A 22,831-nucleotide genomic window follows, 5' to 3' on the forward strand; every position below is an offset into this window, starting at 1 on the left:
TTTAACGATAAAAAACGTGGTCTTTACTGGTGTTTCCAACTATATTATTAAGATTTGCATTCATGGTGTTCCCCAGGAATACATTCTTAGTCGCTTCCAATTCATTAATTATAAAAATGATCTCTGTGATGCCATATGTTGATCACATTGTGTTTTGTAAGTTCACAACATCACCGTATCACCGTATGTAAGGTCAAAACAGTTTCAGCGTAATTATCAAATCTAAACTCTGTTCTTAGCGATACTGTTTTGTGGTGCCACAACAATGACCTAATTATAAACCCGTCTAAAACTCAGCTCATGTTTTTCAGATCTCAAAACCACTTCTTATCTTCTGCTGCTTTAAGTATGGTTCCTAATACTATCTATGCTTTTGATCTATGCCTTTAAACATAACTCCTAATTTGAGTCTACACTTGTTAGACACGAGGAAAAACTGCTTTTGGTAATCATACATTAATTAAGGCTAAGCCATATTTCTCCACAATTGAATTATTATCCCTTTACATCTCATTTTTTCGTAGTCATTCTAACTTACATAAATACCTGGTTGAACACCTATCACTCGTACACAGCATGTGTTCAACACATACAGAACCAAGCAATTCGCATTGTCACTATCAGCCCTCGTCGCTAGAACGATATTTCATTGCTTAGGCAATATTGTGTGTACTAGTAAGTTATTTTAATTTCACTGTACTTGTTTTTTAAATTATATTTCACCGTCGGTTACCTTTTAACCTCACCAATTGTGAATTACCAATAAATACTAACCACACTAGCTTTGCATCAGAACGCCTATTCTCTCAGGGCTACGTAGTTAGTGCATAGCAAGTTCAAAAATGATGTTTCATGCTTTTTTTTGAAGTGAACAGGGTATTTCTATCATGTTCAACTTTTGAAGGTGAAGCTTAAAGGTCCCAAGATTTATTATTATTATTATTATTATTATTATTATTATTATTATTATTATTATTATTATTCGTGTGAAACCCGCCACATAATCATGAGACACGCCGGAGAAGGGTATTCATTTTCCCCGCCTGTATTCTTTTAAACCGTGCATTTATAGAGGAACAGGGGAGCTCCCACAACTTGTTCCCGTACACAGCAACCGGCATTACTGGGAATCGAACCAACTTCCTCGAGCTCAGCATTGCGATACGCACCAACAATTTACTATGCCTTTTCCGAGCATGCGTGTCCAAAAGTACGCATAAGTGTCTTTATATCTTTTTTTTCTGTATTAAGAATGGCATGGCCACTCCTGCGGAATTTTGCCGTTGCCTTCATCGTGAAGTTCTGTATAAACTCTAAGGGTGATAATTACCCATGTCTCTATTGTGCTACATGGGAGGGCAGCCGATGATCACCGCTTAAGCTAAAAGGAAAACTGTCGGCCATCTTTTGTCGTGTGTTAGGTGTGTAGAAGGTACGGAGGATTGGACTACATAGTGGAACGGGCTGCCTTTGCCAGGAACTCAGTACTTTGAGCGGCTGGACTCGGTCGCATGTGCCATATTTTGACAGAAATAAGCAAGTGGGTTGGTGCTACGCTCGTCCTGCGTTCGCACCACTGAGTTTGAACTGATGCGACAAAAAGAACCCAAGTCATCTCACTCGCTCACTGGTCGCGTTTTTATGCCCTAGTTCTTTGTTTTATTACGCCGTGCAGGATGCCAAATAGGCCAGCTTCTAGGCTTAACTGGCCTGGGTTTTTAGTTTTGTGCCATCGCCTTCACTTCTTCGTTGCGGCAAAACCTTGTATGTTTTTTTTTGCTTAATGAAACAACTCAACCGGCATCAACTCTTGTTGCAATCTTCTACCGCATATCTTATAGAAAATGTGCCATTTGTAGACAATGTAAATTCGATAACAACGGATGAAGCAATAGTGTCCTCGACTCACCTGTAAGAGGCCGGTTTCTTTAAGCTGAACCAGCGAAAAGGATAGGTTAGTCCGAGATCCAAACGTGTCGAACTGCAGTCTTCCTGTGAGACCGGATGCAGTGCCCTAAAGCATGAAAAATATTATCACATTCAGTTTCGCTGTGGTGAATTCACACAATGAGTAATGATTACATTGTTACCTTTATTTTATATTTTTCAGCAGAAAATAAACTGAGAGTTTAGGACAAAGATCTGTAACAGAATAGAGGCAAGCTGAACTTCGCGTGGGCGTGCCTGGCTTATTTACTTTGTTTCTGAAACATTGCGAAATGATCACTTTGATCTGCTTTCTGCCTCAATGCCTAAAATTATACCATCATTCACGTGCTGAGCAGAGCCACAGAAAGTTGCTACGGTCAACTACAACGGTCATTCGATCGTGTCAAAACAACAAAGGTGTCACAAAACAATATTTAAGTTACATGAATAATCAAAATAGAAGTTCAGATTGCTGAATAAGAAACGGCTCATCTCTGAAAAGCACACAATTGAGAGAGCTTAGTTATTAAAAACAACGCACAGAATTATGTTAATCACTGGTGCAGCTTTAAGGGCCACAGGCCACATTTGACTAACTTTTTAGGCGCCATATTTTTTCGAAGAATGGTTCTCCAACACCAAAAACACTTGTGAGGCACCAAATGTAGCTTCCGTCAGGGACTTTCAAGGGACGGTTCTCCCATAGTTGAGTACCAAGTACTCAAAATCGCTAAAAATGTTTTCCAAATACACGACGCTTGGATGTGCCATTCATGCATGTATCTAACCCTCGTATTTACAAACGCTCCTTCACTCAAGAGCTCTCCTCGAGTTGAAAAGGCCAATGGGAGGGCCGCCTCTTGGCAGACCAAGTCACTGCATATCGGGAATATTCTGCAGTGATTCTCAAAAAGCGCAGCGTCAATTTCAGTCGAGCAGCAGCGCAGTGCTCAACTCAGTCAACTGAAGGATGGAACTCGAGTCGAAGAGTATTTCTCAATACGGGGGCTAGTGCACTATTAAGCTGGGACGGCTCTATTTCCTCCCATAATAGAGTGCCGATTACTCGTAATCGGTAAACACTTTTTCTTAACACAAGCTTGGTTGGAACAGCGTACATCACACAACAAGAGAAAAAGCATCTGGATAATCCCAGACTAATTGTCTCATCAGAGCCGCGTGGTTCACGCTGCACATATAGCGCGAGAATGCAATTGCGTACCGAGTGCACTCCGGCTAACAACATTTAACCTCAACGTGAGTCCTATACGTTCCATATAACCACGAAGCGGTGAGCTTAGTCTCGGAATTAAATGGCCTCAGTGCCCATGACCTCAGTGTGATTTAGTGAATGGCATTGTGTTTCCAAGCAACCACTCGACAATCAGACGGTAAGTGCTTCAGTACATTATGTGAACACTACGTTATCTCCATTACGCTATGTATATTATGATGATTATGATAATCATGTTAGCTATGCGTTGCATCAGTGAGTATACACTTTTAAAAGTGGGACTGTGGATGGGAGAGATCACTGAATGTAGGCTGGTGCCTGTGTTTCGGGCGGACCGTTTCATTCGCCTCACGCCTGCCCTCTGAACGTGAAGAAGCTAGCGCGAAATTCGCTAAACTTGACAAAAGAAGGCTTTCGCGAGGGTAAGTTGTCTTTATACGTAGGAAAGCTAAATTTTATTGTGGTTATGATGGGTATAATGGTATTGCCACGTTGTGTCCTCCAGTTTTCTTATCACCCCGTTACGTTGTATTCAGCGCAAACCACGCCTGCAGTGTTGTGGAAGCTTCAGGACTGCAGCACATCCTTTTGTTGAGATTACGCCCACTTCATGAGCCTTTCAGATTATTGTGGATTCTACGTCGCCATTAACGATAACGCTAGCGTGTTCGATGGCGAGTGTATAAATGGCGACATGCTTCGCCGCTTGTCAGTTTGTCGATGACCGACGCTGCGTTCGCCGCTATAAGTGCAAGTGTGCTACTGTAACCCGACTTGCCACTTACCGGGGACAAGTTCGTCCAATTAAGTAAGTGTATATGACCATACTCTCTCCTGTCTCAAGCCACGTCACGACTCCGTGACATCTGGTGGAGGTGCTGCTTCGTTTATGTACGTGATGCCTCCGTCAACCCGTGAATCCAGCCCACGTCGTGCAGAAGACACCGACGCCAACCAGGAGGAGCGAAAAAGCCACCGGCAGCCAGGTCTTCCACCTCAGTACTGGCCTCGACTTGACAAGGCGGGGAATACCAAGGCTATGACTTCGATTTCGGCGACAATGACAACCGCTGCGTCACAGCCCGCGATCGTCATGCATCAGCCCAGGGAACCACCAAATTTCCGCGGGTCATGGTTCGAAGACGCGGAGACCTGGCTAGAAACAAACGACCACGTGGCCGCCTTCCACCACTGGTACACGGAAGAGAAGTTTCGTCACATGTACTTTTAACTGGAAGACACCGCAAGGACCGGGCTCAAAAATGGGGAGTCTGCGCTTCAAACGTGGGATGTCTTCGCTGCGCCTTTCTGCAAACGTTCGCGAGCGTCGCTCGCAAAGGGAGGGCCGCTGCTTTGCTAGAGACCCTGGTGCCGCTACCAAATGCAAATGTTGCCATTTTTGCAGAAGAAATGACTCGCCTGTTTTGTCACTCTGCCCGGACATGGCTGAGAAGAAGAAAGTTCGTTCCCTTCATGCGAGGGGTCAAGCAGGATCTCTTCACGGGATTGATGAGAAACCCGCCGAAGACCTTCAAAGAGTTCCTCTCAGAAGCAACAACTATTGAAAAAACCTTCCAAATGCGCATACGATAGTTCAAACGCTGCTCGGCTCCAGGCTATGCAGAGATACAACCACTATGCTCCGATGATCTCCGTGAGATCATAAGGGCTGTAGTGCGCGAAGAACTTCGCCGAACGTTCCCGTAATGCCAGCCTGAAGTTTCATCGATCACAGACGTCGTCAGAGAGGAAATCCAGCAATCCGTGGGTATCCCTGACACATTGCAACTACAGCCTCAAGCCATGAGCTACGCCGGTGCTGCCGGCGCTATACTCCACGTCCACGTCAAGAGACCGTACCACCGCATTTTCGTCGCCAGACACCACCATCACCCCCACCAACGCTATACCGTCCAAACGCCGGCCAGCGCAATGCTCCGAGAAAAACCAACGTGCGGCACGCCCCCGACCATCGGCCTCTCAGCTTCCACTGGGGGGAAGCTGGCTACACCTACCACCGCGGCCGGTACCACCAGATGGGACTGCGTGGTTTCGCCATGTACGCGTCGCCTCTACTCTGGGGTGAAAGACCACGTGACTTCACCGATTATCTCGCCGTAACGCAAAGGACATCCCGAGGATCTTATCGTTCACCTTCACCCTGCCTCTACATGTCACCGCCCCGTCGTCAGTACAATGATTCAAGCCGGGGCCGGTCGCCTAGCCCGCATCATGAAAACTAAGGGCAGCAACCGGTGGATGTGTGGTTGCTGCATGAAGAACTGCGGAAGAACCTCCACCGCTGACGACGACGCCACGACGAAACTTCAAGAACCCGCCATCACCTCAAAGTAGTCCCGACGTCGCAACTTCGCGACCAGAAGTAGTCCTCATTACGCAACGTCGAAACAGTGGTGCAAACCGTCGTAGCCGTGATCCGACAGCGTGACCTAACCGCAAGCACAGGTGACGAACTAGCGACCTCGACATTTTCATCGCTGGCCACAGCGTCACAGCTCACCGACACCGGAGCCGACTATTCCGTCATCAGTGGGACTTTGCCACGAATTTGAAGAAAGTTCGGACCACTTGGGAAGGCTCTAAAATCCGTACAGCCGGAGGTCACCTATTGAAACCAGGGAGAATCTGCCCAGCTAGAGAGACCATTCACAGCCGCATTTATCCCGCAAGCTTCGCCGTAGTGCAGCATTGCTGTAGAGATTTCAATCTTGGAATGGACTTCTTAAGTCCCGATGTGTTGGTCATCGACCTGAGAACAAAGTCGATAACACTATCCACAGGAAAAGCGCTGCCGCCGCACACGTCCTCACGAAGGCAAACACCTTAAATGTGCTGGAAGACCAAGTCACCTTTCGTCCTCGCTCCAGCGTCAGCATTTCCGTGGTGCTCAACGATCAACAGACATGCAAGGCGTCGTTGAAGGTGACCAACACGTGTTGATAAACCGCGAAATTGGCGTCGCCAGAGGAATCTGAGCTACGAGGAGGGAACGCAAGAGTGATGCTGACGAACTTCAGCAAATATTACAAGCATGTGAGCAAAGGCACAATGGTTCTCTACATCGAAGAGATACTGGAAGCCAGACACGCTTTCGCCCTCACCACTTCCACCGAATCTGCTCCGACAACTGAAAGGCTTCAACCAGCTTTCGACGTTAATCCGAGCCTTCCCACACATAAACAAGAGCAGCTCGAAAACCCGCTCCTGAAATACAAGAACTGCTTTTCGTCGTCATCGAGAATTCGACAGACCCCTGTCGTGCAACATCGATTTGTGATAGAATAAAATTCCAGGCCACTCCATCAGAGTTCGTACAGAGTTTTGACACGAAAACGCGTCGCCACAAAGGAACAAGTCAACGAAATGCTCCATTACGACTTTATGCAGCATTCAAAAAATTCATAGGCGGCACCGGTGGTATTAGTGAAGAAAAAGTATGAGACACTATGCTTCTACATTGCCTTTCGCCGACTGAACAAGATAACGAAGAATGACGTATATCCTCTGCCCTGAATCGACGACGCCCTTTATCGACTTTACAACGCTAAATATTTTTCATCGATGGACCTCAGGAAAGTCTAATGGCATATCGAAGTAGACGAAAGAGACCGGGAAAAGACTGCGTTTATAACACCAGACGGTGTTTTTGAGTTCAAGGTTATGCCCTTCGGTCTTTGCTTGGCACCTGCGACTTTTCAGCGCGTTATGGACACAGTGCTGCCAGGATTGAAGTGGAACTTGTCTCATTTACTTGGACGACCTCATCGTTCTTTTTTCGAGCTTCGACGAGCATCTTCGGTGCCTTGAAGCTGTACTTCAAGCCATCAAGGCTTCTGGACACACTCTGAAGCCAGAAAATATGCCTCTTCGCATACGAGGAACTTTTGTTCTTGGGCCACGTGATAAGCAACTACGGAGCAAGACCTGATCCGCAGAACATAGCTGCCATCACTGCATTTCCGCCACCTGCCGACAACAAGGACGTGCGTCGATTTCTAGACCTGTGCATGTAGTACAGGTACTTCGCTAGAAACTTTGCCCGCATGGCCGAGAAACTCACTAACCTTACGAGGACTAACATCGAGTTGAAGTGGGAAACCCCACAGGAGGAAGCATTTGGAGAACTAAAACGACGCCTGCAGATGCCTTCGATACTCGCATATTTCGACGAAAATGCCGAAACAGAAGTGCACAGTGACGCAAGCACCGTAGGACTCCACGCCGTCCTTGTGCGAAGATCTGACTGACAGGAAAGGGTCATCACTTATGTTGGCCAGTCGTTATCCAAGACAGAAAGCAATTATTCCACAACAGAAAAGAAGTGCCTTGTCATCATCTAGGCGACATCAAAGTTTCGTCTTTACCTCTATGACAGCCCCTTCAAAGTCGTGATAACCACCACGCCTTGTGTTGGCTAGCTAACTTGAAGGACCCTTCAGATCGCCTTGCCCGATGGAGCGTGAGACTTCAAGAATACGACATTACCATCATTTACAAGTCCGGCAGAAAACACTCTGACGCAGATTGCCTGTCGCGAGCCTCCATCGACCCACCACCGCCCGAAGAACTGAATGACGACTGCTTCGTGGGAACGATAACTGCCGATGACTTCGCTGAACGTCAGAGAGCTGACCCGGAACTTAGGAGAGTAATCGAATACCCCGCGGGCCAGACCTTTGTTGTTCCAGAAGTAATCAGACGGGCGTTTTCGCTGCAAAACGGCCTTCTCCAAAGGTGAACTTCGCCGCTTCGAGCCAAGTACTTTTTGTCATGCCTTCAGCTCTGCGACCAGAACCCCTCCAGGCTCTGCACGATGATCCAACGGCCGGACAACTTGGTGTTTCCCGCACGCTCGCCAGTGTACAAGAACGGTACTACTGGCCGCGACTTACCGCCGAGGTCGCTCGTTACGTGAGGACATGCCGAGACTGTCAGCGACGCAAGACACCGCCCACAATGCTAGCAGGTTTTCTTGAGCCCATCGAACCACATCGCCGACCTTTCCGAAAAATTGAGAAGGACCTACCGGGGCCGCTTCCAACGTTGAATTCGGGAAACAAATGGATCGTCGTAGCCACTGACTTCCTCTTGGCTACCTCTTTGACTCTGGCTTCAGGTAGGGCCTTTGTTTCAGCGCAGCTACTGATTACCGCACCCGCTACGCCAAAACCATGTCCCTACCCAAAGGTAGCACCAAAGAGGTAGCCAAATTCTTCGTTGAGAACGTAGTCCTTCATCATGGTGCCTCAGAAATTGTCATCACCGATAGATGTACGGCCTTTACTGCTGATTTAACTCAAGTGATCTTGAGACATAGCCAGCAGCCGCCATCGTCTCATCTGCCCTCACCACTCCGCGACGTTATTACTGAAGAGGTAGCTCATACTGTTACCGTCGCTGCCGACCAGCAGCCCGTGGTCATGCCTGTTCCCCATGCACTGGCTATGCAGCTAGTGGCCGCGCCTCTTACGTATGCCCAGGTGGTACGCAGCACACCCCGCCAGCAGCATTTGCCTCCTATGGCTTCAGTTGCTCCCCATTCCGCCCCTCTTTCGACACCTTGGACCGCACCACGAGTCAGCAATTCCTGGCGCACTCCTGAAAATCGACCGATCTGCTACGCCTGCGGTACTCCCGGACACGTGGCACAATATTGTCGCCGTCGCTTCCAACTACTCCACGATGCTACTCGGCCGTTATCTTATGACCCACAGCCTATGGACTCACCTGCTCCCCACCCCTCACCCCAGTATGGCTACAGTAACCTTCCCGAGTCTCAGTCACGCCAGGCTCCGTCTCAGACTCACTCTCCCCGCTCTCCGTCTCCTCACAAGCGATCACTGTCCCCAATGCGTCCCCAACCCGCTTCCTCCAACCGGGAAAACTGAACGCCGCAGTTTCAGAGGCAAGAACTGCGCCGTCGTCGAAATGCTCAAGTCCTCGCACTTCACCTGCTACGTCGTCGCCATATCTGTAGATGGTGTTTCCGCCTTTGCCCTCGTCGACACAGGTGCTGCCGCTTCTGTTATAGCCGCCCAGCTCTGCCGCTCCCTACGCAAAGTGACTACGCCTCTCTCTGAACTATCTCTTCGTACGGCTAGCGCACAATCAGTTCGACCTGTACGGCCCACATATTCATCCAAGGCTCTATGTACGTTGTCGAGTTCATCGTCCTTTCGGTGTGCTCGCATGACGTTATCCTCGGGTGGGAGTTTCTGTCACATCATCATGACGTCATTGACTGCGCAAGCACTGAAGTTCAATTTTAGCACCTGTGTGATGAATCTTTGCACGAAACTTTTGAGCGGTCGCTTAACTCGTCGTGCGTGAGGACACTGAAATTCCGCCAGCCTCTCTTGCCGTTGTCCCTGTTTACTGCGATGACCAAAACGATGCTACCTATGGTAATGTTTACACCTTCCGACATTTTCATGAGCCGCAGAACCGTTTCCTTGCCTTTTGCTACACTTGACGTCACTGCTGGCCGAAGCAATATTTTCGGCCACAACTCCCTTTCTGCCCCGCTTACGCTACTTGCCGGCGAATGTCTCGGTCGAGTGGAGTACCTTGATTCTTCTTTATTTCTTAACATGCCAGACGAGTCCTTCAGTAGCGCCTCGACCGAACTTCATGCCCTTTCCCCACTGGAATGCTCGCCGAGTGACATCTTCTCGAGTTCCATCGCTGACACCTTAAGTGCTCAAGAACGCGCCGAGCTTCTTAATCTCCTCCAGCACTTCGCAAATCCATTAGACGTTTCTCAGCCGCAATTGGGTCGCACTTCCACACTGCACCACTACATTGACACCGTTTCGCACCAGCCATTGCGTCAAAGACCGTACCGTGTTGCTGCTGCAGAACGTCATGTCATCAACAACCAGGTCGAAGAGATGCTACGCCGTCACGTTACTCGACCATCGCACATTCCTTGCGCATCTCCTGTCGTTATAGTTCGAAAGAAGGATGAATCGATTTGATTTTGCGTCGACTACCGGTGATTAAACAAGGTGACGCGGAAAGACGTCTATTCATTACCGCATATGAAGGACGCCCTTGATAGCCTCCAAGGAGCCGAATTCTTTTCCTCCTTAGACTTACGATCTGGATACTGGCAAGTTCCTATGGCAGAAGCGGATCGCCAGAAAACTGCGTTCATTACACCAGATGGCCCGTACGAATTTAACGTAGTGCCTTTTGGGCTTTGTATTGCTCCTGCCACGTTTGAACGACTCATGGACAACACGCTGCGTGAACTGAAGTGGTCTGAAGTGGGTTAGGCCTAGGCCTACCTGCGCTGCCTCGCCGAGGTTAGGCTTACTGCGTTAGGGTTTGCTGTGTCGTGGCGTGGTAGGAACTGCACACACTCATAAAGGAAAAAAAGTCGCCCACCGTAGAAAGGCGGGTGTCGGTCAAGTCCTCGCAACGCCCTGCGTCATTTAACACTTAATGTACCCGATTTCGACGAAAGAAACCAACCGAAACATTGAAAAAAGCAGGAGCCGAAATCAGCGCGTCCGCACTAGTCGGCGCCCCCTGGCGGCCTCCAGCCTCGATGTGAGCCTGGCAGATTTTTTCTCAAGACAAGCCTAAAGGAAGCCGGCAAGGTTCAAGTTTCGACGGGGTTTGCACCATCCAACTAGCTGTCATAGTTTCGGAGAGAGGTGACAGCAGTGTTGTCAGAGGCGGTATTTCAAAGTAGAAGCAAATTTTTTTGAAACTTGTCAGTAGTATTTGCGGAACCCATGAATTATATCTTTTTTTTTGCAGAACCAGGCTCATGGCTTTACGTACAGACCCTTGTGGTGTCTTCAACGTGCGGCTAAATCTAGCTAAAGAAATTATGTGAATATATCTCTAAGAACTTGTTCGAGTGTTCAATGGTGAAACCTCTGAGCCATAATACTGCTCCATCTGAAAGTAGGGGTTTCTATATAAGAGGCACACTTACACCAATTTTATGGTTGTCATAACACCATGAACATGAGTGCAGTGTACGTAATTTTACACTTGGTACGGTAGCCAGTTATGGCGCCAGTTGCAGTAGAATACAAATAAAATGCTCTGGCCCTACACATGCTTCTCACCCCAATTTTTTCGCTGTTGCATGGCCCCCCTCTAAAGAACCCACTTTGCTCGTATAGGTATAGCGTTCCGCAATAAGAATAGAGAAAATCTAATTAGATACTGGAGCCCACTTGTTGCACGCTGCTTCTGTCAAAGCTAACCTAATTTTTAATGCTTTGAGTATACTACACCTTACTAAGGGACACAAAACTACAGATTCAATCAATTTATCAACAGCTTAAGATAATCAAAACATCTAAATCATACGCAACTTGCGCACTGCCCACGAAATAAGGCCCTGTTTTAATATACATGGCAATTATTTCATGTTTCTATTATTTTTATTTAAATTTTCCTGCTTCTCGTCTAGCAATATCAGAGTAACACAAACATTCTTCGCCACGCGTATTTAGCGTGCCGCGCTAAATTAGATTAGAAATAGAGGAAGTACTGGAGTGAACAGATAAGAAAATTAGGCGCAAAATGCTCCCGAAAAGGTCAACGATAATTAAATTAGCCTTCATTGCATTTCTTTTTCTTTTTTATCGAACCTTCTCCTTCACTGGGAAAAACTTAATCGTTGGTATTTATTTATTTTATGCTTGAATGAATATATTACGCTCTAGCAAGACGTAAATCTGAGCTATAGCCAAATTACGCCATGATTATTATCACTAAATGAATAGAATAGGAGCCTATATGCTTGGTTTATCGAATATTTTCTATTTATTGATCAGCACCATCTGAAAGAATGGTCACTATTATCGGGCCGCAACGGCAAAATAGTGAGGGACGGACTGCAGTTGAATTTTTTTCTAACTTTGGTGTGATTTTATTGGAATTTCTTGGTTTGCTGAGCTTCTTTGCACTGCTCAGCTTCTGTCATATATTTTGTCGCCAATATATTTTTGTTTTTCTAAATCTTTTCTACGGACCCACATGCAGGGCCGTAAACCCAAGAAGGCCGATTCTTCCAGCTAGCGTACAGGCGGAGATATAAAGTAGTAACATCGGACGGTGCCAACATCCCACAAGTTAACAACACTAGAGTACTAGGCTTGCACCTGTCAGCGAATGGCCACAACGCTGAAACAATAGGCAGAGTAGACGTTGCCGTCAATGGAACGCTCCGGCTACTGCAACGAATAACAAATCGCCACAACGGAATGAAAGAGAGCAATACCATCCTTCTGGTACATCTTTTTGTTATGAGCCACATAACTTACGTTGCCTCCTACCTCAAGTGGCAGGCGACTGAACGAATTTAGCTTGGCCATCTCATCCGCAAGGCATACAAACGCGAAATAGGCTTCCAATAACTACTTGCACAGAAGCATTTCTCGAGCTGGGGTCGCACAATACCCTAGATGACCTAATCAAAGCATACAACAAGTACGAACGTTTGGCGAGAACCAGTACCGGTCGGTGATCCTTGAGAGTCTGGGCATAAACTACTACACGCAGCGTGGCGAAAAGATCTGAATACCAAGACACATTCGAGAGCACATTGTGTTTCTGCCATTGCCGAGGAATATGCATTTTACTCATCACATCGGTCGGAGCAACAGACGTCCACAAGATCTAGAAAACAATTTCGTCAACTGTAAAGACACCATTTACGTAGGCGTGGCCCATTACGAGCGGCGACGCGGTTTTGCCGTAGTGATCACGAATCACGCAGTAACTTGCATCGCGAGCGCTACAATACGCACGGAAAAAGGGAGGTGGCGGAAGAAGCGGCGATAGCCCTCGCAATAGCTACCACGGACGCCGAAGTGATTAGAGGCGACTCTCAGGCGGCCCTACGCAACTACGCCAGCGGCCGGATCTCCAGCGAAGCAGCACACATTCTCAAAATTTCAGGAGGCAATATTTGCGACAAAAACGACAGTTTCTTCGAATGGACCCCTGCCCACACAGATCCTCCACTCGCGGGCAACGCGACTGCCCACGCCGTGGCTCCAGGCCTTGCACGACGAGCAGTGGCGCCTACCGGCAGCCCCGACGTCTCGTAGACATCAAGAACAATGTGGGAGTTGACGTTGGGGATCGCATGGCAACTTTCAGAGACATCAGCCAACACTACGAACTGAACAGATGCAAATATTCACCACTACACGAAAAAGTAAACAAAAACAGGAGGTTGCCTGGAGACAAATACAGACTCACACGTACCCGAACCCAGTGATCCTACGCCTCTGTTACCCGGACATTTATGCATCCGATGACTGTGGAGCGTATGGAGCAAGAGCGACGCTGCAGCACACGGTGTGGGAGTGCACCGAGAGCGTGCAGCAGTCCCCCACGAGCCGGGTAGACATGGCAGTCTCGAACCGCGAGGCACGATGGGGGCGGCTCTACTCAGCGGCAACCTTACCGATCAACTGTGGGCAGTCCAGCTTGCCTAGGAAGTCGTTCGTGTACAAGGACTCGAGGCCGTCACCTGGGCTGGGGTGCTTGTAGCCCCACCCCGCTAAATACGGCCGGACAATCTCAATAAAGTTTTTACTCACTCACTCCCCGATATACCCGCTTATAAGTTAACATATCGTCTTAGTGTGCATCTTTGCCCTTGTGCTGAGTTCAATGACATATAAACTACCTTAAGAAGACACAACTGTAGTTTAAAAGTAAATGTTTAGAGGTGTTTAATAATCTGACTGCATGCAGTTCCTACAGTGTTAAGTGGATATGTACGAATGCGATTGGTACTGGTAAGAATCGAGGATGATCGTAAACGTGCCGCACGGGAAAACTACCACGCGGCGCTATATGGAAGTTTGCTGCTTCCGCAGCTTCTACAGAGGACCGACGGGCTACTGCATCAAACAGAGATTATTGGAACACGAGAGATCACTAACCATAACCTCACCTTCTAATCTTTCTTTACTATGTCGAGAGTCTAAGTTCATTCCTAAGTTTGCTGAACGCAAAGTTCTGTAAATACAGAGGAAAGAAGCAACGCATTGGATGAGTTAGGCATGGAATATAGCAATGACTGCAGAAGCGAATGAGCCAGCCAGCCATTAATTACCTTCCATAAAGATGAACTCAAATTCCGCATCTCTTAACTTTCATGTACAACCCCACGCGTGCCACACTGATAGGTTCCAATATTTCATGGGCATGCGCAAATATGCTTTCATGTCTTCTTTTTGTTTCACCACTGTGAGCTGGTTTAGTTGTTAGCATGCGTTTGTGGTGTTCTGGCTTCCATCTTGTGCGCGTGTTCGCATAACCCGTCTCTTTAGGATTGAACTATGTTAGTAGGGTCTGTCTCTATAAATGGGATATCACGTGCGCTATGCTGCATACACCCACGGCATTGCAGCCGTAGCGGTCGCCTGGTAGGCCTGCGTTTGAAAGGAGGCTTGATTAAGGGCGTGCCACCAACAGATTGGTGAAGAGAAACAAAAATATGGGTCACAGCCTGTGCACGACAATTGGCGCAGCAGGGAATTGCTTCCCGGTTTGCTGTCCTGTGCAGGTTCTGCCTGTTGTCTCCCAGCAACGACGACAATGCAAGCAGGAAACTCTTCTAGCATTAGAAAGGGCGAAACATCGCTCCTATTTTTCGCATCCGCATCTTGAAACGGAAGAAGCCATTCTCGTTACATGGATGGTGACGCGTAGTAATGTATATAATATACTAATAAGTAACATTTTGTCACATCATTTAATTGCAACGTAAACTATATATTCAACAATAAAACGACACCACCTTATATATAAAAGAGAACACAAGCCACCGTGTGAGCAATTTGTGTGTGAACTTTTGGCGAGTTTTTTCCTAAACGTTCGATGTTTCGGCTAGCTCTTTTCTCAAGCGCTTTAATCAATGAAAACCGACCGAATTTTTAATCTTCTGGAGTAAAAATAAACGAACTTTGCTTATTTTTTAAACGGCACGCCGAATGTATTTCTAACATTAGGATTTGTTGGATTCTATCAAGGTTCATACTGAACCCTGATAGCATTAATTGAAAGCTCAAAAGAGTGCGCTTCAGAGAAACACTGAAGTAGCACTGGGCCAGATTTACTCAACAATTCTAAATAGAGCCTCATTCATTTTGTTCCTGACAATTTTAAAAGATGCCTGCTGAATTAAGTTTGCAACATAGGGCACACTGGATTCTATACGAAGCTTGATACTGAGGAGTGCACTGCATTCATTGAAATCTCGATGGTGTGCGCTTCAGACGAACACTCAGGTAGCACTGGAACGGAATACTCACATATTCAATTTATTTCATTTTGTTCTTCACAAGTATTTGCGGAAAGCAAGAAGCGGTGTGATGTTGCATTTTACAAAGACCTATTAAATCATTACACCGTGTCTGAAGAAAAAATGAAAGTATTTGAAACATAGCTGTAAAATATGGGAGCCCAATTTTTTTTTCAAAATACAATTCGTTGATAACCAAAGTTAACCTTCAAATGTTAAGGATTTCACAGGGCTTAAATATCGAGGCTGCATTGGCTGGTTGGTACAATTGCACCAACCAGCCCCCATAGTACCGTCGATTCGCACCCATTTATTTCAGTCAAATATGTTACACTCCTTACAAGACAAAAATCACTGTGACAAGGAGGAGTTCTACTCGTAAAGCCTCGTTTTTGTGCTCCGTTAGGGTAGAGTGGCCAGCCAGTGGCATGGCCAGGGGGTGGCACAACAGGCCCGTGCCTCCCCCAAAATTTTTTTCTACCATGGAATATATATCTTAGAATGATACTGGACCACCTGCCTGCGCAAACCCAACTTCAGATGAAAGAAGTGCCCCTCCTGCCCCCCCCCCCCCCCCACCTCAAGAAACAAATTTCTGCCTACGCTTCTGGGCCCGGCATCAATCTTTGAAGATAGATGCAATAGATGCCTTTTGTTCAAGGTCGTGGAGCGTGAACAACATTTCTTTTATTCTGTTTGTGCGAATTTTACCTACGTAAATTTCGTCATGAAAATCAATGTCAGTAAAGTTTTTGTGTACAAAACACTTTCCTCTTAAATATGTCGCTGTCATTTCTAGGAAATCAGAAAATAGATTATGAAATATATCGAATAGTGAAAAAAAAACAAGTTAAGCTTTTACTTCTGAAACATTAAATAGGTCTTCAACTATACAATCACTTCTTCGGGTGAGCTAGGTAGGAGCACAGCCACGTGCTAACAGTAGACTCCACCCACGTTCAACATTTTCTATTTACCCCATGGCAAGTGCTGACCTCAGCCTGAAGGATGGCACACCACTTGACGTAGCAGACTGTACTGCTGTTCTGTGATACTGAGATATGTCGTTGAAGTAGCGAAGGGTTCCATGAAGGTCAAGCAGCAAATATCCGTAAGCGCTGCTGAAAGCTTTCAGTATCGAGAATACTTATGGCCAAAATTAGCCAGAAAAAAAAAGAACACCCACCGCTTTGACTTGCGTGGCGAGCGAGAGTCCATAAGGCCAGGCAACGCGGCCTGGCTGACACGTGGCGTCATGCTTGGGTTCCAGATTTCGGCTCCTGCTCAGTGTCTGCAGTCCGCGGGCAAATGATAACACTGCGTCGTGGGCCACGGCTGCACCTAACTGCATAGAATAAAGCATTGAAAAATAAGGACTCGCATGAATAGTTACTTCTGACAGCCGCGAGAAGGTACGAATTGCTTTAAAAAAGAACTGAATAAATTAACTGTACGAAACGTTTGCTGTTCTTATACAACTGTCTCTGACTGCAATGCGATCGTATCACTTTTTTCGGGCTTAATTTGCAAACTTATAATTCCCGTTGGAACACACGGAATTAAACGCATCTCCTTTCATTGCCTTTTCTCACACTGAAACAAAATTTCAGTTATCGCCCTCACCACAGTTTGATAATCAAGTAGCGGTTACTAACGCATTCATTATTATTGGTGGTGTGTTTTTACTTGATGAAGATTATGTTGCATTTTTATTCTGTAAAAGTGCAATCCTCATGATTGTATGCGCAGATACAGGTAGATTTCTTTGCGTTGTAGTGTGTCATAGTTAGGTACCAACAAGCTCAACTTTTCACTTCAGCCAATCCGCCGATCTGCAATTTTTGATCTCATTGAACGAAGTGTGATTTGACTGCACTTGGAATGAAGTTGGGATGACCAGGGTGAGTAGAGTGGTGGGAATGGCAGGAGTATATAAAAGCGGGTGTTGTTGTTGTGGGAGTGCTGAGCAGTGGGATTGTTCAGAGGAGTGGCACAAATGTGTAGTGGGGTTGATCTGCGACGGCTTCCAGACATGGAAGAATCGACTGAAAAGAGGTTTGCTGTTGAAACAAAAAGTACGTAGGTAAAAGTTTCTATCATTAAGCTCGAGGCCGCCAGCCCTTTATGTAGATCATAATGCCACCTCTTGTGACAGTATATATTTATTTTCTCAAAACTAGTTGTAGTGTGACCTATGAGTTACAAAATTTCGGTATTCTCATTGCTTGCATAGGCAAGTAGTGGAAACTTACTACACTGTTTAAAAATTCCGGCTTGTCGCAATGGTGTGACCGTTCAGGAGCAGCGCGAAAATCTAAGGGCCGGTAAATCGCCTTGTCTGTTGCTTTTTCTTAGCGATGGTAACCCACCATTGAATTTATGGTGAAACATGAATGAGCGGAATGTTTAGCACACGTCAAGGCGATGCTGTGCTGCTACCAATCGCGCATCCTCTAAACAGACTCAGAAAAAAGATGCACAATCTGACTGGCCGTACTGAGGATGTGCAACCCACCTTTACGTTCGAAAAAATTTGCCGCGCCCTTGGAGACAGCAGCTGCAGCGAGTCCTCGATACCACTGATTGGTTTCTCGTCGAGCTGACCCAAGTACGAAGGCGACTCTTCGGTGGTCACCATGCGGAAGCCGGTCACGTTGCATCGCGAGCTGTAGAAGGAGCGCAGATCTAGCGTGTGCAGATCCTGTGGCAGAGGAAAACAAACAAACGAGAAAGCAGCGCCGCTATGATAACGGTATTATCTGCCACTTGACACAATCTGTTGCAAGTCAGTTTCACGGATTCACGCAAGTAGACAGAAAGCTTTAGCAAGGGACTCTGACCGTCACGTACTTTTAGCACAAAGTCACAAGAAGCTTCAAATAAATTTCTGAGAATAAAAGGTTTGGATAGCTTTCGGAAGGTTAATACTGATAGTTACGGTGATTATTGGGCATGTGAATAATTGAGGTATTTTGTGTGAGTTTAAAGACTGAATCGTGCGTCAATTGGATTTGCGAAGTTTTTTAGCGAAAACTATTCTGTTGCGAGGTCAGCAAAAAACTGTCACAACAAGATGCACACCAAGAACGCCAATGTAGGAAATAATTTTCACCACCCAGGGCTCTGTAAGACGTAGACAAGTGCATCCATGGGTGTTATTGAAGTCAGCCCGCACCGATACGTGGCCAATGTGACTGGGACTCAAATCCACGTTTTTACAGGTAAAGCTAACACGAGGGTGGCTTGGGAAAAAGTGTGTAATAAAGACGTGATTTTTGTAACGTTGTGGTTCCATACTAAAGTATTATCACTGGTAAAAATATGATTACCAATTTATACTTACCATGAGTCGTCTAAGCAGAAGAGAACGTAGTACTTAAGTTAATATACAAAAATACATGAATGTAGGCATTATTTCATTAGCCAGGATATTGTTTTCATATATATGTGGTAACGAGGCAGAAATTTTTGAGATAAACTCCAGAATACTTAAGCTTAATACTTCAATGCGATACGTTAGTGTACATGCAACATTTTCCAGAAGTAACAAGAATATATCTTTGAGTATGCTCTAGTCATAAAAACATGACAAGTAAATTAAAAATTGTACCTACAAAACAGCGGTAGCCTGCTCTCAGGAAATTATTACCTGCAAAGCCGTTCAGCCATTAAATTACGTCATTCTCATTTTTTTATCTATTCACATCTCCTTACCTATTCCGAAGTGCAAGTTAGCAATGTGGGCATTCATCCTCCGGTTAACCTGCCTGCCTGCCTTCCACCTTAGTTCTACGCCTGTCTATCTCCTACTTTCATTGTTATCCAATGTGCCCCATGAATTAACTAATTTCCTATCGTAATACTTCGAGGCACTTGAATCTGCCGGATATTTCACACAAATTCACCCAGATATATTATCGTCTTGTTAAGTACTTTCCTTTGCTAATATTGGATTCGATTACGTGCTTGAGAGCATGTCTAACAAAGTGATCTGCACCTGAAACATTCACTATGAAGGCTACTTCATCCGTCAAATACATTTGCGGAGTTTTTTATCTAAAACTAATTCTTTACAAACCAGAGAAAACGTCAAAATTGCATGTTTCCTACCCGTTGTTACATTCAAATTGTGTATTTTTTTCGACTACGCCATACTGGAAGAGATCCCGCAAATCCGCCGTTTTTCTGTCAGTGAGAATCTTATCCTTGACCTTGCAGAGAACAGTTTGAAACCATGCTGCCGCCAGTGCTTTAACTCCTTTCAAAGTGCATTTCACATGCCATCATGGAAATTCACATGCGTTGCACATGCCGTCACGTTTACATCCATGCCATAAAAATATTAGTTCTCGAAGAGCCAGTCACTGTGAATATTCATAAAACGCACTTGCAGTGAGAATGCAGACTCGCATTTACACTGCATGTCTGCATTCGTTTCCTTTCGAAGAGAATAAAATTTATTGTTCGCTGTCAACTACGACGAGCAAATATACACATGCTAACCATAACAGAATCGTGCACTATAGGCAGTGACCCTTTCTTTTAAAAGCTAGACTTCATAAATTAGTAACGCATAAACTGCTATCGAAGGAGTGCTGACACATAACGCTGCCATGCTGAAAGCTCCCGCCCGCACCACTTTCTTTCCAAACAAAACCTGCTCCGATAAAGGGGCTGGTGGGCTAGGTGCATGCAATGACGTCACACTGTTTCGCAAACAGGGAGATGTGTAATGCAGCGTGCGGCAAATCTTTGTAACTCCGCGCTTACTGGACGAGTTCTAAAAACTTTTCAATAGTTAATTTGTGAGGAAATAACCTCCTTCACTGAATCGAATCGGTGGCTACTTGGAAAAAAGTTTTCAGGGGCCTCTTTAACTAACAGTGCATGCGTCTGTCTTAATATGCGCTCTAGTGGCAGCGAAAGTGGATGACACTTACCAAGGACGTTGTAATGTAGTTGTGGTATTCTGTAAGCATTCCGACATCCTGGGCCTGCGTGTATAGACACAAATGTTAAAAATGGTTACACGGAAGTTTCGACACGAACTGCTCATATCAAACAGACAGTATTTCATTGTGGTCCAAGTTGTGAGGAACATATGATAAACTGCCCTAACAGTGATTTCTAGAATATTGACAAAGTAATAAAGTGCTACTTTGAGGAGTTACTTGCTTTCTTTACTCTAACCAGAAGTTATACTTTGGGGTCTATTTCTATTCAAGGTTGTCGCATACCAACCGCAAACTTAAAATACTCTTACTCCACAAAATATAAGTGGCGCCTACCTAATATGTACATAAGGTTTAAACGATCATTATCACGCTAAGATTCAAGCATGATTAAGCCATGCATTTCGTTAGCACACCTCTGCCAATTGTTCACCTTTGATTCTGAAAGCAGGCTTGATATGAAATTGCTATAAGAACTCGGGTTTTTTTGCTATAGTAAATATATTAGCGTTAAAAATATAAAAGGAACTTGCACATCCTACTTCTCTGAGGTGGGACACCAAATCAAAACTTATCGTGTGTAGGGAGTAACTTCTCACTTGTAATAATTTGACACATTACACTGGTAGCTAGGTGAAAATTCACAAGAGATTTAAGAGTTGAAAATTCGCACCAAACTCCTACTTGTTTTGCGATTCACTTCAAATCATACACATTTATTTACAAGTTTCGAGGCGACCCTCGTGCTTATCTCACGTGTCTTCTGCAAGCACTCACCTATCGTCATTCTTCTGTCGTTTTGTATTATTTTGGGTTTTTTGTGTTTTTTCTTAAACACCTATTGCGCACAGAAACGGCAGGAACATGGGGGCACGACCCGGACAGGCGTGTGCTCTAGGCGTTAATAGAAAATACCGACAAGCTCAAGCTCACCTTATTTGTTTTTCGCACGCTGTAAAAGCGGACCGCAGAAGCCACATTGCAAGGCACGTGTGTTAGAGCTCTCCTCCGGTAGTAGCGACAATGATCTCATCTCCTTGCAATATTCCAAGAACCTTAAGGAATGAGTTTTTCAAGAAAAACGCGAAAGCCCAAGACGCCACCCCAAATACGAAATCAGACCTTGTGTGTGGCGTACCGCGGGGTCTGGGACGAGTAAAAAAAAGGAAAAAAAAAGAAACCTAACGCGATGACGCCTCCACGAGACGCATTGAGGACGTCACAAAAATAACGTGCTTATGACGTTCACTTAACGTCACTGTGATGTCCCGCCCCTTCATACCATCCTCAAGTGAAATCGTAGAAGTCATCAGTTGGTAAAAATTTGTCCGATGACGCAGGCAGTGCTAAAGACGTTGCTGAAAGCATTCGAAGGGTGGCGGGTTAACATAAACACACTAAGTACGAAGAGAAGCAAGTGACCGTCCATGCATTCCGTACAAATGGTTAACCAGCGAAGCTGAAACATGCTGCCCCGCTGTTGCGAAGAGACGGTGCTTGGAATGTACATTGATTAGGTCGTCGGCGATATTACACGGCAGACATTTCGGGATGTTTTCTTGTTGAAGGAAACGTTGACAATTTGTCCCTAGCCCCGCCGCAATGGTCTAGTGGCTAAAGTAGTCGGCTGCTGACCCGCACGTCGCGGTATAAAATCCCGGCTGCAGTGGCTGCATTTCCGATGGAGGCGGAAGTGTTGGCTCGTATGCTCAGATTTGGGTGCACGTCAAAAAACCACAGGTGGTCGAAATTTCCGGAGCCCTACACTACGGCACTCTCATATTCATATGGTGAGTTTGGCACGTTAAACTCCACATATCAATGAATCATGAATTAGTCCCATAATCGCTATTATTCGTTGCCGTGTGTCTATTGCCAAATGCAAATCAACAACAGATGCGGATTCACTTAGTCGTTTCTCGACGACTTTGAGCCTTGGAAAATGCAAAGGAATCGGCGGGTAAACGTATTCGTTGATGGTGGTTAAATTTGGGAGGCTGCAATTATCAGCGATTCCTTGCAGGTACTACGGACCTGAAACTGAGCGACGTCGGCAGCAGCTGGAAACCACCGTAAAGGTACCCCTATGGCATTGCTCCATTGCTGCAGACACCGGATGCTGTCAATCGTTGCCAGGTCGTTTTCAAACCGCTGGTGGTCACAGACGTCGCAGCTGAAGAAAAAGTGCCACCAGAGAAACTGCCGTCGAAAGCGGACGTTTGCCTGGCGAATGCGCTCCCGCAGTCATCACGTTGACACTGTTGTTCCCGCAAAGCCGTTGGGCGTGCCGTTGTTGCAAGATTTGACATCGTGAGCCAACTTGGTGGCGTGCTTCGCAGGATACGCCCGTCACCAGCACATGCATTCCCGTTCGCGATTTAGCCCGGTTGGGACGTCTGTGGGACC

At 46.0% G+C, this 22,831-nt stretch overlaps 1 protein-coding gene across 1 annotated transcript in view; it reads right to left on the reverse strand.

Annotated features, from left to right (window-relative positions):
* LOC119184742 (glutamate receptor ionotropic, kainate 2) overlaps positions 1-22,831 on the reverse strand; it is a 197,196-nt gene that overhangs the window by 25,235 nt on the left and 149,130 nt on the right. The window contains exons 5-8 of the mRNA XM_075895843.1: positions 20,414-20,467; positions 17,989-18,174; positions 16,660-16,818; positions 1,910-2,014 (exon numbers count right to left, since the gene is read on the reverse strand). Coding sequence (XP_075751958.1) covers positions 1,910-2,014; positions 16,660-16,818; positions 17,989-18,174; positions 20,414-20,467 — 504 coding nt within the window. The remainder of the gene's footprint in view (positions 1-1,909; positions 2,015-16,659; positions 16,819-17,988; positions 18,175-20,413; positions 20,468-22,831) is intronic.

Source organism: Rhipicephalus microplus, chromosome 5, assembly GCF_043290135.1.
Source record: "Rhipicephalus microplus isolate Deutch F79 chromosome 5, USDA_Rmic, whole genome shotgun sequence".
Classification (NCBI taxonomy): domain Eukaryota; kingdom Metazoa; phylum Arthropoda; class Arachnida; order Ixodida; family Ixodidae; genus Rhipicephalus; species Rhipicephalus microplus.